Source organism: Podarcis melisellensis (assembly GCF_964234715.1).
Source record: "Podarcis melisellensis genome assembly, chromosome: 4".
NCBI classification, from domain to species: domain Eukaryota; kingdom Metazoa; phylum Chordata; class Lepidosauria; order Squamata; family Lacertidae; genus Podarcis; species Podarcis melisellensis.
In genome coordinates this window covers 64,526,015-64,542,780 of record NC_138531.1, presented here as the reverse complement: position 1 = coordinate 64,542,780, position 16,766 = coordinate 64,526,015, and the positions used below count along the sequence as shown (strand labels likewise).

Here is a 16,766-nt window from a genome sequence, read left to right as displayed (position 1 = left end):
GTTGGAAAGCTGCCAGACTTGCAGGATCCAAATTTAAGGCAGCTCTGTCATATATTTCATCACAATCACTTTTTAAAAAAATTAACACTTTCTGCCCCTTTTCATCATTGCATAGTGTTGGTATCTAGTACCTGTACACCCGCAATTTCATGCACAACTTTAGCCAACAAAATCCAGGAAGCTTAGTTATTCTGGCAGTGTCCGATGAGATATGGGAGGTTAATTTTTACACTAAGGAAGCTCTCTCTAAACAGGACACACACACTTTCCTGCTTCTGGAGACCCTCCCAAGTTCTCAGAACAGAAGAGCAGAAGTGTTTCCTGTTAGGATATAAACTAAGCAAGAATTCTAAACAAATTAAACAAGAATCCAAACAATTATCTGCAGAATTCACCTCACAAATGGACAACCCCTAGATAGGATGTGTGCGTGTTTCTGGCCTGTAATAGGTTTCTATTGCAGTCCAAAGACATTGTGCTTGTTTCATTTGAACTTTCTGGGGCAGACAACTTTGATGGTCATACAAATGCACAAAAACAACAAACCAGGAGAATTGGTACTACATGCTGCTCCACTAAAAGGAGATCTGGAAGAAACTCACATCCTGGCTTCACCTGCTGTCCTGGGGGTGTGGAATTGCCTGAAAGTGGCAATTACAATAGCTTGCGAGGGTTTAAGTCAGAGCTTGGGAAAAGCGAGGGAACAGAGATAATGCAAGGTTAAGTTAATAATAGCATTCTTTGTACTCCTTTAAATAAGTTTATAAAGCGACTCTCATTAGCTGCTTGGGTATTATCAGGATATCAGGGCTTCATGGATATCGCAGACAATACCTTGCAGGCAGGCAAGCAAGCAATAGCCACTGAATCAAAAGTCTAAATGAGCACTTTCCAAAGTTTCCTCCTCAGATCTCCTTTCAATAAGTTTCCAGCTGTCATGCTGTACAGAAGACTCTTCCTTCAGATGACAAGCTAGTTAGTTCTGTTTGTCACACTCAGCTATCAGCTAGGAATAAAATTCCCTCGTTTGCAAAGATGCTGCCTGTAATTGCTTTCAGGTGCACATGGACCCAGCTTATTTATACATTTGGCTGCTGATAATTACGCAACGTAGACTAGTTCACAGCCCAGTTGAGTCGTTTTAGGCCTTAGGCCTTATGCCCAAGGACTTAATTTGTGCCACAACTCAATCCTGGAATGTATAAAAACAGATAAAGGACTCATTTACCTCATCACACACGGGGCATTAGGGAGAGGTTTCCAGACAAAGTTTCCTAAAAAGATACAAACTACAGCTCCATCAAGTTTTCATCCTGAAATCAATGAGTGTGCATTCATTCATTCATTCTGCACCTTTCCCCTAGAACTGGGACTCAAAGCAGGTCATAAAAAGTAAACCAAATACAGATATAAAATACACACAGCTTAACATTTAAAGGTTTTTTTTAAAAAAATTAAGCTATATATGGAATTTTTTTAAATATAAAAAACCTATTAAATTGCAGGTCACACTCCCCACAGTACAGCACACTATCAAGACCACTTTAAAAACGCTCAGTTCTCAAAGACCTCCTGGAATAATAGTCTTTGCCTGGAGGGAGCCAGTCTAGCTTCTCTAGGCAGCAGCCACTGCGAAAACCCCCTCCTAGTTTCCTTTAGATAGCCTAGACCTAAGCCATACAGGGCTTTATAGGTCAAAACCAGCACTTTGAATTGTGCCCAAAAACAGACTGGTAGCCAGTGCTGCTGTTGTAACAAGGGAGTAGTGTGCTCTCTATGAGCGCCAGTCAACACCCTGGCTGAAGCTCTTTGAGCCAGTTGAAGTTTCTGAGCACTTTTCAAAGGTAGCCCCTTTTAGGGGACATTACTGTGATCTAAATGGGGTGTAACTAAGGCATGTGCCACTGTGGCCAGATCAGACAGCTGCAAGAATGGGCACAGTGGCACACTAAGCATTTGCCCCCAAGTTCCTTATCAGATACAGTACTTGAGAAGATACCCAAACTCAGCACTTCATACAAGTTGTGATGGGGCTAAATATTGAGACTATACAGAGGCCTGCTTCATATATCATCCCCACCCACTACTGATACTAGAAAGCCCCAAGAAAACAGTGGCAGCTAACTTTTCCTTCCTCCCAGCTAACCCAAGCCAGTTGTTTCCAGGTAGTGGCAGCAGCATCAACACCGCTACAAGAAGTGTGGTAGGGGCTGCCATTTGGTACAACAAACCCTTGGAGCAAAGAGCTGCTATATGCTTGAGGCATCTATACATGTAGGAGTGTAAGCTCTTGTGTGGAACATCCCTTTGAGGTGAGGTGCCTCAGAGATTCATCTGACAATGATGCCTTCTGCTCAAGAGATTGCTAGGGGAGTTTCTGATTATCTTCCTCGTTCCCTATTTACACAGCTGTTAGTATAGGCCAACTAGTGACAGAATGGAGGTGGCATGATACCTCGAGACCAGCTGAATCAGCCTTCGCCTGCTGCAGCCGGGTCCCTTTACTTCCTACTGGTTTGACTCAACATATATAGTTTCCTATTCTCTTCTGTGAATTAGGAAGCTACAGGTGTCTACCGTCTCTCTCTCTCTCTCTCTCTCTCTCTCTCTCTCTCTCTCTCTCTCTCTCTCTCATAGAAAAGGGTCTCAACAAACTTGTTCTTTGTATATCCCATTTTGTAGCAAAAGTACAAAGCAAGCATGGTGGCTGAAGGATAACATAGGGGAGAAACTGTACTGCAAATATATATCTGGTGACTAGATATCGCATGAATAAATACCTGAGACTCTGTCTTCAAGTGCTGCGGAGATAAAAGTAGTAGAATATAAGGCCAATTTCTGTACCCATGAGTGCACTGCAGCACCCACTTTAGTCCAAAACACTTTAATGTGTTGGAAGCCTCACTGCAGCAAGGAATGGAATGGGTTGCAAGAACTGTGACCTTAACAAGTTACAGAAGCAATTGCATCTGTTCGGACTTTGACAGTGAGAATGAAAGAATTTATAACAGGCAGTCCTCTAACTACAATATCCATGAGAAGTAGAAAAAGCCAGCAGCAGCTGAACAAGGCCAAAGTAGTATCCAGCAATGGTTGTCTACAGAAAGGGTGGGGAAGGTTCAGCCCTTCAGATGTTGTTGAACAACAATGTCCTACTGCCTTTTACACACAGCAGACTGGTTTCTATGCAAACGAAAGGGCACAAATCTGACATCAGAAATTACAGTATCTGCAATTGGGATGGGGGTCAGAGGGAGAGGATTTGATGTCCACTCCCACTGGACCAATAGCATATTCCTTCTCACAGCAAGGAAGCAAGGATGCATTTCCTACATCTAATTTTCCCCAAGTTACTTTTACAGATCTATATGCTGGTTGCATGTTTCTTCAGTGCATGACTGTCCTTCAAGCAACTCAATCTAAAATTTGTTTTCATCTCAGTTTAAATAACTTTAGCTTAGCATTTGAGTTTTCCTTTTCTGCACTTGACAATACCATACTACATTTGGAACCACAAAATACAGACAGAACATGCCAAATCAAATTGGAAAGAAGTGTTTAATTAAACACACAAGCCGGTCTATCATGGTTAAGATTTAGAAGCTTTCTGTACTAAATGACTGAATGTATGTATAACACGAAAGAAAGGAAAAAGATGGTTTTAAAACAACTTTTAAAGTACATCATTGTAGTACCTTTATAGAACTTCATAGGTTTTTTTTTCTTTTGTGAGGGAGATATTACCTGATTGCAAGTTTTACCAAAAAATGTATGTTGCTTCTATTGTTGGCTAATTTAAGGGCTTTATACCAAAACCTTGCCCCTCTGACAAAAACAATATACAGTTGGTACCATACCAAATCCCAGAATAGCTTATTAAAAAAACATAATTGCAACTGGTTCCTTAGCAAAAGTTTACTTCAGTAAGGTACCAGTAGGCGTTAAATAGGCTTTGCCCTAAAGAAAAGGCAAAACAGAACTTAAAAAGCCAGACATCATTTCACAAAGTTGCCCTTCTGGTTTCATTATCTAATTTCTTATCCTACTGACTTCATTATTTCAAGTTTCTACTAAATATTCCTACATAAAAAAATAATAATATTTCACAAACTCACAATAACATTTGTTATCTTAAAAACTTAAATTTTACCCCCTGCAATGGGATTAGAATGGCTTTTTTCATTAAACAAAGATAACATTTAACACATGACAGACCAAGGAAATATAAAGTATTTATATTCCCAAAGATGGTGGGAATCATTATATGCAGAGCTGTTCTGAAAGGGAGGCACTGTACTGCAAATGTCTAACTGCTGGACTGCTTTGAGACGCTCTCCAGAAACCGGGCAATTCCTCTTCCACGCCTAGTAGTTGTTTCACCTGTTGTTTTCACTCCTGAAGGATGCTGACCTAAGCAAACAATGCATGTGTCAATATATAACACAGAAGCCATGATAATTAAATCTTAATTTACACTCAACACCTAGATATTTTCTATCATAAATTTCAAAAAATAAGCTCACAGGAGAGTCACAACAGTTTAAATGGCTTCTATAAAACTGGTAAGGGAAGTGGAATCACAAGGTTTTGCTCTACCTTCCGTGCAAAGCCTACAGTTTCTTGCTTTCAATTGAGGCCTTTATAATCATGGAGAACTGATAAAATAGCAAGTGCCACATTTTATTTTATCAAAATAGCCTCGGCACAGTGATCCACACCTAGTAATCTCCATCTTCGGTACTAAAGCCAATATTGATACCAAGGTGGGTTAAGCCAAGGTGGGTGTTTTCATGTGGCTAAAGGAGATTGCCCTAGTACAAGCAACCACGTCTTGAAGCTGCAGCACCGCAGAGAGATCTGTAACAGAAATGGGTGCCGATATTGAGTGCAACTGCTTAGCTTGTGGACCTGTTTTGGAATGCTCATCTCACAGGCCTCTGGCAATGGGAGAAGTTGTCTACTTTATGCTCCTTGCTTTAGGAAGAAAAGACAGCAGTTGTGACCACAGGATGACATGGTGGTTGGTCGTAATGGAGGAAGTTTGCTGCCACAAGTTGAGCACTTAATGTACACTATGGCATTCAGCAAGTATTCAGATGGCACAGACTATAGAATTAAACAGGTAAAATTCGGGTGGTGGTGAATATGGGGGTAGAAAGAGCCTTGCTTCTCTACTGATGAGTTTGAAGGAAGAAAGTTTTAAGTTGCAACTGCTGTGGTGATCAACAAGGTCTTGGCACCATGTAACACCAGTCTTTAAGCATTGGAATTAGCTTCTGAGTCAAATTCAAGGTCTTAGTCTCCACAAACTAAGCATTTTAAGGCCTAGGACCAAGTTACCTGAAAGACTATCTTCCTCCTCAAGTCTGCAACTTGACATCTCCTAGTGTGTCTTGACAGCAAGACTTCTCAGTTTTAAGACCCCAGTTTTGAAATTCACTTCCCTTGGAAATTCATTTGGTGCCAAACCTACAGTTTTAGATGCCAACTTTTGTCAGGCCCTTTATGCATAATATGCTTGTTATCAAGGAAGGTAAATAACTTGATGGTTTAACTGATTTTAATATTCAACTAAATAAAATCAATGCAGAACCTGCCATGAGGTCTACAAAGGACAGTATATAAATGATAAAAGTAAGTTATAACGTGAGTGGAGGAGCAACTCACTCAAGGAGAATGCCTTCTTAAAATTTTAGCCAGTATCACTGCAGAGAAATTCTGTGACTGTTTAAACATACAAGCTTCATTACATTTCCTTTATGCAGATATTTTAGTGGTAGACTACAGTGAGCAGGAACACTCAAAACTCCAGAAAAGTATCAGGAAAGAATGTGTTGGACTTATCAGTATACAGGAACATTTCCTCTAACAGAAATGCAGGTGTGAAACACTAGTAATGATTCTAACAGCAACTAATTTTCATTATGTTTAATTTTCCAACATAGATAATCACTCACCAATACAAGAGGCAGCACCTAGTTCCTCATTAAGAGATCGGAAGTACCTTTCATTTCCAGTGCGCTCAGCAGCCCTCATTTTCTGTAATGCAAAAAAGACAAGATCACCCACACATTCAGAGATATTCTTTCACTGACTCATTCACCAGGTTTTCAGGACCTCCTTGTATACAAAGAAAAGATGGATATAGTGCATAAGGAATATCTGCCTAATGTGCCTATGGATGGATATATTAATATTCTGCACATAATTAAACAGATATATTGGTCAAATAAAAGTGTTTGTAAAATATAATTATATCATTATTTTTGAGCATCTATCATGATTTCATCCTACATTTCCAAGTACACTCCAGAAATGTTACTGATAAGATATAGAAGAACAAATATGTTAAATGAACAAGGCTGACCTGGAAACGTCCAGCATCCAGAACCACCATTTTAGGATTTGCTGTGTTTTGGGAGTCCTTCTCACACAAAGGTAAGTGAGATGCAGTCAGCTGGACACAATACATATTGGCTAGGGAATTGCTGATACAGTATCTATATTGGACAGGAAAACACCAACATGAAGATGTGTTATCATTTCCACAAGCTGAACAGAAATTTTAAAAGTACATACTACTGGCAATATACTGCACCAAGACCATGGATACAGGAACATAATAGGAGGCAGTGGTTGAACTGCGGGGGCGCAACCAACTTGGGTGAGCTAAAGAAGGAAAATCAGTCAGGAGGCAATAAAAAGCCATTCCTTTTAGCAACTTCTTCCAACAGAATAGCAGCAGGAGCCTACAGAAACTGGGACCTGAAGAACCCCTCTGCCATGAGCAGATATTATAACCTCCCAAAGAACTACTTGCATGTGAGGCCCAGGTTATTAAACTGCAGGTATCAGCCTATCAGAGACAGCAGAAAGGGGAAGATCTTTTGAGTTGTCTGAGAGACAAGTTGCTGCTTGTCAAGCCCCTTCTAGTTAAGGCCTCGGGCAACCAGTTTGGATGAACCAGGTGTCTGTTTGTATGTGTGTTAAAACTGGTCTCTGCATATGTGTGGCACATCCCCCTCCAAAATAAATAAACCACAACGAAGTTTGCAAATGCAAGGTAAAAAAAGTATTCCTCATGAAATCTACTCAAAATTCAGAGACCTTTTTGGTGACAATGCAAACCTGAAGTTTTTCCCAACTGACCTGTCTAGTAAGTGAGACTTGGAAAACTTAATCAGAAAGAAATAGATTTTAATTTATTTGGATCTTTAAAATTCCTTTCTTCCTATAATAGCAGAAGTGCCACAAAATCACATCAGTTGCTCCTTCATTCAAATGCAGCCGACAAAATGCCTACTAAAGAATATCCAAAAGAACCAACAGATTTTATTTGAAAAAGAGACAAGATGACCCCAGACATTGTATATGAAACTAATGTCCAAAATAGTTTTAAGATGCAAAAACATTCTAACATATTCACTGTATTTTCATACTCACGCAATTTTCTTGCAAGTAGCAAGAGCACAGTACACTACATCGTTTTCTTCATGCCACTTGCACCTAAGTAGAAATAATACTTTCATCATGAATGTCGAGTTTCAAATACAGTGGTACCTCGGGTTAAGTACTTAATTCGTTCCAGAGGTCCATACTTAACCTGAAACTGTTTGGCATTAGAAACTTCTTCAAGACAGAAACATTAATTTTCCCAACCCACTATCACAATATAAAGTGCTTTAAGAGGACAATCGAGGGGGTTTGTGGAAGAGAGTAGTGAAGAATGTTCAATAGCTTTTTCTTACATGGCGAGAGAGAATAGAAATAGGCAAAGTGAAACATTTGATAGAACTCTGAGCCTGGTTCCTCAAAGCCAGGCAGAATAGAATGTGTAGAGGCACTATCCCACACAGGGTGCCAGTTGAAACTCGCATAATCCTGCTTGGCCTATAGAAGCAAATAGGAGGAATAACTCATTCAATGATACCCACCTTCATTGTAGAAAAATCTGGCTGTTTAGACTTTAAAAACTACTAAATACTTCAAAATAACTCCATGGGTGGTTTTCAACCAAATTTTACTCAAGAGCAGACCTATTGAAATTAATGAACCAAACACAAGCATGTTCATCAATTTCAATGAGTCTAAACCTTAGTTTAATGTCTCAAACTCATTTCTGAAATGAGTGCAAGGCTTTAGATTAGCATTCAACATGCACGCTTATAGCACCATAATTTATTTGTACCCCACCCATCTGACTGGGTTGCCCCAGACACTAAGCCATAGTTTTGTGTAAGGTACAACTATGGAGAATCTGTCAATCACATTTTTTCCTGGTCATAACAGACTCTCATCTCATAGTAGTCAAGTCACTGTGGTTCAGGTAGGTACAGCAGTTATTATGATTTTTAGAGCTATATATTATACCTAGTATTGCTGGAGTAATCCCACATGGAGGCATCCAGGGAGTTACACACCCATGCCTTAGAAGGCTCCTTTTGAAGCTTCTGATAATACAGCTCCACAACAAGGTCTTCCACACAGAGACTCTCCAGATTATTAACTGTGCCTATTATAAAAAAGTAAGTTTTAGGAGCAGCAGAGACTGTATCTAAATATTAACTTATTTCCTGTTGTAAAGGAAAATTTTCTTACCCACTTCTCTAGCCATATGCTGCAGGCACCAGTTGACCCTAAACTGGTCAGAAGACTGTAAAATAAGTTTTAAGTATACATTATACAATCAAATAAACAGAATTAATAAACCTATACTATATATTCTTATTATAAGACCTCTATGGCTAAGGTTTCCTGATATGCAATAAAACTGTTATTCTTGATAAGGGTATCTGCTCCAATACCGAAACAGGAAGTTTTCCTGTCTACAGCTGTTTGATACATAATCTGACCAAAGCCAAAAGAACTGTCCATAGGTATTTGGTCTGCCTTGGAGAAGCAACAATTCAGGAATACAACTATATGCTCTTTTAGGTTGAATGTAGACACCACTTTGTACCAATGAAATACCCTTAAGGGAAGGCCGCAAAACTGGAAATCTTTATGTGAATCCCTTATGCTATAGAGATTGTCAATGGACAGCTTAACAGTTAAAACATCTGTGTACTCCAACCTTACTTAAGGTGAGGTCACCTATATTTTTACACACACAAACACACACACCACAGCTAACTAGGGAAAAGGCTAACTGAAGCATGTGGGTAGAGATTTTTGTTCTGACTTCTTCTGAAAAGCAGAGAGCCATTAAAGTCTAAAAATGTTACATTATACCTTACAATACACAGGTGGCCAGGCGCCCCACCGTGGCTGAATAAATGAGTATAGCTCACGTAACACAACGGAATGATTTGCAGTTACAAGCTCAAAGCCAGATAAGGGAATCCTATGTGTAGCATCACCTAAGAGAAAATCAAAGTGCCTTATCAGGGCTTTTCAGAAGAAACACCTCATTTCACACGCATTTGTACTTTTAACTTTACAGTTCGCAGGATTAATATATCAGTTTCACTAAAAACACCTAAATATATCATTCAAGAACTTGTCTGTTTTATTCAAGTATTTTATCACTGCAACAACCCTGTGAGACAGGGTTTATCACCAATGTAAAGGAAGATTGTTAGACCCAAGATGTCTAGTTGAACCAAGTGCAGGTCAGTCAAGGCCTGTCAATGGTTGAACTTCACTAGCTGTCAAGAAAGGTAAATTATTACCCAAGGATCCTATTTATTTGCATGCGTTTATAGCCTGCCATTCACCAGCAGTCTCAAGGCAGGTAATATACTGCCTAATATTCAAGAATTGAACTACTCTGTGTAAAATATCACTGAACCAGAGATTAGGACAAACCAGACAGCAAACACCACTAACACTGCAGTCCAGATACTTTAATTTCATCTTCCATCCCCAAAGATTTGGGCAAGGTGGTGTATACAATGTCTAACCATTATTATCTGGAAACACAAGTGAATGACTGAAACCTAAATGAATGCATGAGTATGAGTCTGGTTAAGAGCATAACTTCAACATGTTACTTGGGAAGACGTACTAAGCTTTGTTATGGAAACAGGCCCATACAGCTGTTTAAAACTGTTCTTTAAATTGCTTTGTCCTTTTAATAGTTTGTGTTTTTATACTGTTGTATATTGCTCTGATATTTTATGAGGGTGATATAAAAATATTTTGTATACATAATAATAAACAAGATACAAATAAAATGCCATAGGATATCTGGAATAAGAACCGTTCTTTAAAATAATTAAAAAATAATTGGAAGACTATATGTGGGTCATAAAGAAATGCTGCCAATTCATAGGTTCCACATCTCTTGCCCAATACCTACTTGCTGTCTGGCAATGAAAGCGAAATCCCCTTGGCACCTCTCCTGCAAAAGACCAAAAAGAACTCAGGCTTTATTATGCAATACCAAGCTGTCTGTAGGATTTCATCGTTATAATACACCATTTTCTGCTTTCCTACAGAATAGTAAATCAGTGTCCAAATACTCGTCTAGAAGTACAATTTTATTTCTTTATAATGTATCTTTTGTAACACAGAGATTAAAAATGCACAACATTCGAACATATTGATCTGGGTAGTTCATGTCTTCTGCTGACACAAGGAATGTTTCCAGTTAAGTTTCCTTTCTTCATTAAGTAATGCTGTCAATGTGGTTTTTGTCCACTATATGAAGCCATTTTTATTTTTTCATAGTGCAAGAATGCATACAAATACAGTGGTGCCTCGCAGGACGAAATTAATCCGTTCCGCGAATCTCTTTGTCTTGCGGTCTCTTCGTCTTGCGGTTTTTTCGTCTTGCGAAGCACGGCTATTAGCGGCTTTAAGAAAAAGGAAACAAACTTGCAAGAACTCACAAGACGTTTCATCTTGCGAAGCAAGCCCATAGGGAAATTCTTCTTGCAGAACGACTCAAACGGAAAACTCTTTCGTCTTGCGTGTTTTCCGTCTTGCGAGGCATTCGTCTTGCGAGGTACCACTGTAAACTGTCCTGGACAAACAGAATCCTGCATATCTTCTCCCTCCCCCACCCCTGCACAGATGAAAGACAAATTTCATCTCTTCTGATTCCAAAAGCTCACCAGGATCTAAAAAATGATGAAACTCTGCAATTATGCCATCTTTTAGTGAATACTTCACACATCCAATTTCGCAAGGAAGGAAACGTTGTTTGCAATGAGAGGGTAGAACTCCATGGCTGAAGATATTCAGGTAGAAGAATGTGGTTTCAAGTACAACTGAAACAAGATTTTGTATTAAGAATATTAGTGGAGCGTATTTGTTTATTATTATTACTGTAACAAAAAAGTAAAATAGTTGGAGTAAAATGTACATCTATAGCACTGAAAAAAAATCATGAAACTAAGTCCTGCAACTCCAATTTCCAGGCAGCCCTCAACCAGACTAAGACTGCATGCACATTATAACTTTGAAGCACATTTCCCCTCTCAAAGAATTCTGGGCACTGTAGTTTATCTCTCACAGAGTTATAATTCCCAGCAACTTGTAGCAAACTAGTGTCCTTGAGAGGGGAAATGGGATTTAAAGAAGTAATGTAGCCAAGTTTTGAATTGTCATGTGGTGTTCCATCCCCAACCTGCTACAGCCACAACAGTTTGCTTATAACGATGCAGCAATCTCAGCTCATAAAACCAAGGCTAATATCATTCTTTATAATACAAAAGTGGTTAAGAAACCTCAGATAAGACAGTATCTACATTGAAAAAGTGGTCAATAGTGGTCCACTCCCCACAAAGTAGTAGAAGTTATCTGTTTAATTACATATGTTTTTGGTGTTGAGTAACAATGGAGGCCATCTCAAAAGATAGTTTTCTGGTAGACCAGAGACTACATTGTCCCCCAAGTTGAGCCTAAAAACACCCCAGAAACTTGTCTGGGATTTTGAGATGCAACCTCAGAACTCACAAAGCCACTGCTGAAACCAAGAGAACTGGAAAGTGTCATCTTAGATCTAATGCTTTAAATGTGTCAGTGAATCCTATGTAATACTAGAAAACTCATTCTGTTAAATTTATTCTGTATGGATCCCTACGCATCCCACATTACACCACCCATGCACTAGGGGAAGTATTACAGGCTTGAGGAAAGCCTGAGTTTGCAAAAGTACAAAAAAAAACACAAAATCACACCATCTTTACATATGAACTGGTGGCTAGTCACAGGCAGTGAATCCTTCTAAACCTGCTTAGCAAACTTTCAGCTACTCCCTTAGTTATTGAATGACGTTTTATCCTGCTCTGCAGTCAAATAAATTCTCCAAAGTGGCTTACAAATCACTACAAAAAAAAGTGCCTTGCAGACAGCCATGCAGGCATTACTAGAGAAGTCACCAGGAGACTTTGGATGTTTTATACATCTGAAGAGGGAAGAACGGATGATTTAAAAGCAACACTATGTGCCAGTAACTGCAACATTGATTGTAAAATGATGAGTCATTGTCATAAATATGCTGCAGTTGAGTGTCACTCAAAAACAATGCATAAGCAGTTGGAATATCTGGGAGAACTAGAACTACCTGCCCATGTTAAGAGCTCCACTAGATACTTCATGTATCATAAGCTTCAGAAGGACCAAAATGTCATGGACATAAAATGCTGCTCCTGAATGTTCCAATGAACTTTTTGATCAAAGCATGTAAACAACTCTTAAGGATTACATTGGGCTTCAACAACTTCTTGTTTCAACATCAAATCCTGTAGCAGCTTTAGTTTCTTATTTGGAGTCCCCACTCCCAATGCTCTATCACCCGCTGCCTCTATTCCACCAGGTTCAGTACTTTCACCTCCTCCTTATCTGAACTCTGTCCTGCACTCAGGTTTGGCCCTGTACACCTGAAGGTATGTCTCCACCCCCATCGTTCAGCCTGGACACTGACATCCAGCTCCAAGGGCCTTCTGGCAGTTCCCTCATTGCGAGAAGTGAGGTTACAGGGAACCAGGCAGAGGGCCTTCTCTCTAGCTGCACCACTCTGTGGAACGCCCTCCCATCAGATGTCAAGGAAATAAACAACTACCAGACTTTTAGAAGACATCTGAAGGCAGCCTTGTTCAGGGAAGTTTTTAATGTATGTTTGACTGTGGTTTTATAATTTGTTGGAAGCCACCCAGAGTGGCTGGGGTAACTCAGTCAAATGGGCGGCATTTAAATAATAATTATAATTCATTCTTGCCTCCTCTGAGTTGGTGACCAATTTCCCCACTTCCACACTCCTGATAATAATAATAATAATAATAATAATAATAATAATAATAATAATAAAGGTAAAAACTGAATCTGCATACCACCCTTTATTCATAGATCTGAGCAATTCACAACATAAAATTACAATATAAAAAACACAAAATACATAATAAAAATAAGAACGACAAACCAATAATCCCCCCCCAAAAAAAACCCACCACATTTAAAAGGGTATTGGATATAGATTAGCCAAAGGCCTGGCTTAAGAGGAACATACAACAGGGAGCCACTGCAGAAAAGGCTTGCTCTTGTGTTGCCACCCTCCGGACTTGTGGAGAGGACAGACAAAGAAGGACCTTAGAAGTTGATCTCAGGATCCAAGTAGGTTCATATGGAAACAGGCGGTTCTTGAGATAAGTAGTTAACTTATATCTTGCCACCAGAATTACCACTCAATTTCCTGGGAGCAAGAAAAAGCAGACCTGCTAGCACAGTCTCCAGTCAGAATGAACACATTGAGGTTGGGCAGATCAGGTGAACTAATATAACTATCATTTACCTTTATCACTCTTCCCAGGTGGACTGATGAGGTTTGCAGCTGAAACTCTCTTCTCAGTTTGTGTGGAAGGAAATGTAGGAAGAGAGGGTGGGACTTGGCTGGGCGGCTATGAAAAGTGTAGACAATACATCAGTTAATCATATATGAATGAAGGGAAAGCAACTACAGTAGTATCCAATTGAAGCTGCTAAGACTAATCTTTCCCCCTCCTGGCCCAGCAGAACCTGCAAACTATGAGCCAGATCACATAAAATACCCCCCTCCCCATGCAGTCACCTCATTACTGAGCTGACACTGAGGTGACATCTGTATGAACTCCCACTTTCACATAGGTGATGTGCAGCCACACCAACTCCTATAGCACCAGGGGTCTAAATTACCACAATGGAATACTAATGAAGTTCGCCCCTCACAAAAATGGCAGCAACCTTATATATTCTCAAGTAGGATGGGATGAAACCTCACCCAATACTTTTTTTCTGAGGGGACGCAGACCCTTAAACATTTTGTGAATCTTTGTACTTCTGTCCATTTACTGTATTTATTTCCCCTGATCTGAACTATAAAATGGTGATTTTCTTGAGTCAAAATGAGAGTACCCCTAAACATTTTTTAAAGAAAAAAAGCACTGACCTCACCTATAGACCTTCCATTGTAACCTATGGGTGGGAGTTAGTGTAGTGCAAATCTGCTCTGGATTTTGGACCTTTCCAGAACAGGTTTTGTGGGGACTGGGAAGAAGAACAAGTGGAAGTCCTATTTCACAAGCAGATTTCAGTTGTGCAAACAAATGGGCATCACTGGATGCCATCCTATGCTAAAAACAATCTTCTTGTGGATTATCTATAGTTGAAACTCAGTTACACTGTGATATATCTAATTCAAATATTAACTCACAATTTTCAAGACTAGAAAGCTTACAATTCAGACTTCCCATCTATTTTTACAAGAAAAAGTAACATACAACACAATCACCAGTTTTAAGGCTCACATTTTTACGGTAAATTATAAACGTTGATCCCTGCATTCTATTGTTACAGTTGCTTATTAGGTCACATCCACACCACACATTTATTTCCACCGAAGAATCCTGGGAACTGTACTTCACTCCTCACAGAGCTACAATTTTCAGGATTCCTTGGTGGAACTCATGTGTCTCAAATGTGTAGTGTGGATGTGAACTTTGTCAAAGGATTCAATCCTCTTATTTCAGGAACAGCTGCAACATAAAAACCTACCTGGCTTGTTTGGAAGGGCTCATTATAATCACAACTATACAACACCTGTGACTGACCAGCTCACTCAGAACCTTCTTTCAAACACATCAAAGTTACTTTTCTTTTGTTCCCATAGACTATAAATGGGATTTTCTTCCAATTTATACTATAATTATATCATTACTAACTTGCCTCTGAAAATATAAAACTGATTTTCCCTATTCCATATTCATTCATTCACCTCTTTTGTTGCTACTTCCGATTTCTTAGCTTTCCGTTGACGAGCCATTTCTGCATACTTTTCTTTTTGCTCCTCAGTCAGCATCTTGAAGTAAAACCAGTGTAATATAAGGGCTTGCCATTATTTCTCTACCATAATTAAAGCAATTTTCCCCATCACTACAACACCAAGATACTGAACACAATGCAGTCAGTTAAGGCTTTTAAGCCTCAGTAATTCCACTGGGAAAGTTAAGAACAATCTTAACTCTCATAGAAGTCAGCCTAACTTTAAAAAGTGATTAACTTTGGGTGGATTGTGCTCAGCAACTTTCCCACCACTAAGAACTTTGCAAGCTTGTCTAGAGGAAAGCCCTAGCCTACAGAATTCAATGTGGTTCACTCACCAGTAAATGATATTAGCCATACTCAGAGCAGACTTGGACAACAGAGTTAAGAAATGTCAATCCATTGATTCCAAACGGTCTAAGCTGAGTACAACTTAGTTGTACTTGGGTGCTTGCAGCATAACCTGAAACAAGACTGTTGTACCTAAAGGCTGTAAACCCTGTTCGCATACCAAGAATTCAAAGCTAAGTTAAGTAACTCAACTTTTAAGGGAGCATTTGGGAATTCTGCAACCTGTGTATTTGCAACCTGCAGTCTGTATATTTCTATACTCTGACTTTAGTCATCTTTCTAGTTTCTCCAATCTTTCACCTTTTGGATTAATGCGAATAGCATGGCATGACAACTTTTTCAAACCTTGGCAGATGCCTCTTTATGCATATGACTGGCAGTGGGGAAAAACCCATTTGGGGAATGCACCTTACAAGAGTCCACCATTTCTTTACAAACAGACTTTTTTTTTTTTTAAAAAAAAAGGAGGGCTGAAACCAAACCTAAGTGGTAGGGTAGTCAGTCACTCCCCATCACTACAATAGCAGTTAAAGGCCCCACTAAAGTCCGCATCAAACTTTTTTTTTTTAAAGTCTTTGATAGGAAAAGTGAGGTAAAAAGGGTCTAATTAATGAAAATGTTGACCTCACATTTGTTTTTTCAAGTATTTTACAGCATTCATTCTTCAGCTGGGGTGTGTATGGGGGGTTTAAATTCCCCAAACAGCTTATACCTAACCACTATCGACAACTTGTCCCCCTCCCTCCTAGAGAATCAAAACCAGGTTATCCAACTCCATGGAGGGTCTAACATGGCTCCCCGCGCCGACCAAGAAGGGCGAGAGAGAGGAGGCCCGCCTCGCCTCGGCCCGCTCACCGCCCAGTCGTCGGAACAGAACGGGATGGCATCCCGCACGCCCGTCACGGCCAGGCCCCGCCGCTTCAGCTCCGGCAGCTTCTCCAGCACGAAGAAATAATAAGCGTTGCGCGCGCCTTTGCGGTTAGGCATCACGCTCGGGGCAAACGGCCGAAGCAGAGAGGAGCAGCACGTCCGCCTCCTTCCCCTTCTCCCCTCTTATAAAGGAGAGGCCGAACGCCGCGCCGCCCTTTGGGCCCCGACGACGGAGCCTCCACGTGCGCGCGGCTGGAGGCGAGGGGAAGCCGGGATTCGCTGAGGGGAATGAGAAGGATAAAAAA

At 39.9% G+C, this 16,766-nt stretch overlaps 1 protein-coding gene across 1 annotated transcript; it reads right to left on the bottom strand.

The window, feature by feature from the left end:
* Positions 1 to 3,539: 3,539 nt before the first annotated feature.
* MAEL (maelstrom spermatogenic transposon silencer) lies at positions 3,540 to 16,706 on the bottom strand. The gene is made up of 12 exons (XM_081907892.1): positions 16,447 to 16,706; positions 15,194 to 15,277; positions 13,736 to 13,841; positions 11,058 to 11,213; positions 10,301 to 10,342; positions 9,232 to 9,359; positions 8,599 to 8,653; positions 8,371 to 8,512; positions 7,444 to 7,506; positions 6,368 to 6,500; positions 5,958 to 6,039; positions 3,540 to 4,410 (listed from the first exon to the last, which is right to left on the bottom strand). Exons 1-12 carry the CDS (start codon positions 16,576 to 16,578, stop codon positions 4,307 to 4,309), a joined length of 1,227 nt encoding a protein of 408 aa, XP_081764018.1. The 5' UTR covers positions 16,579 to 16,706; the 3' UTR covers positions 3,540 to 4,306.
* Between the last annotated feature and the right edge of the window lie 60 nt (positions 16,707 to 16,766).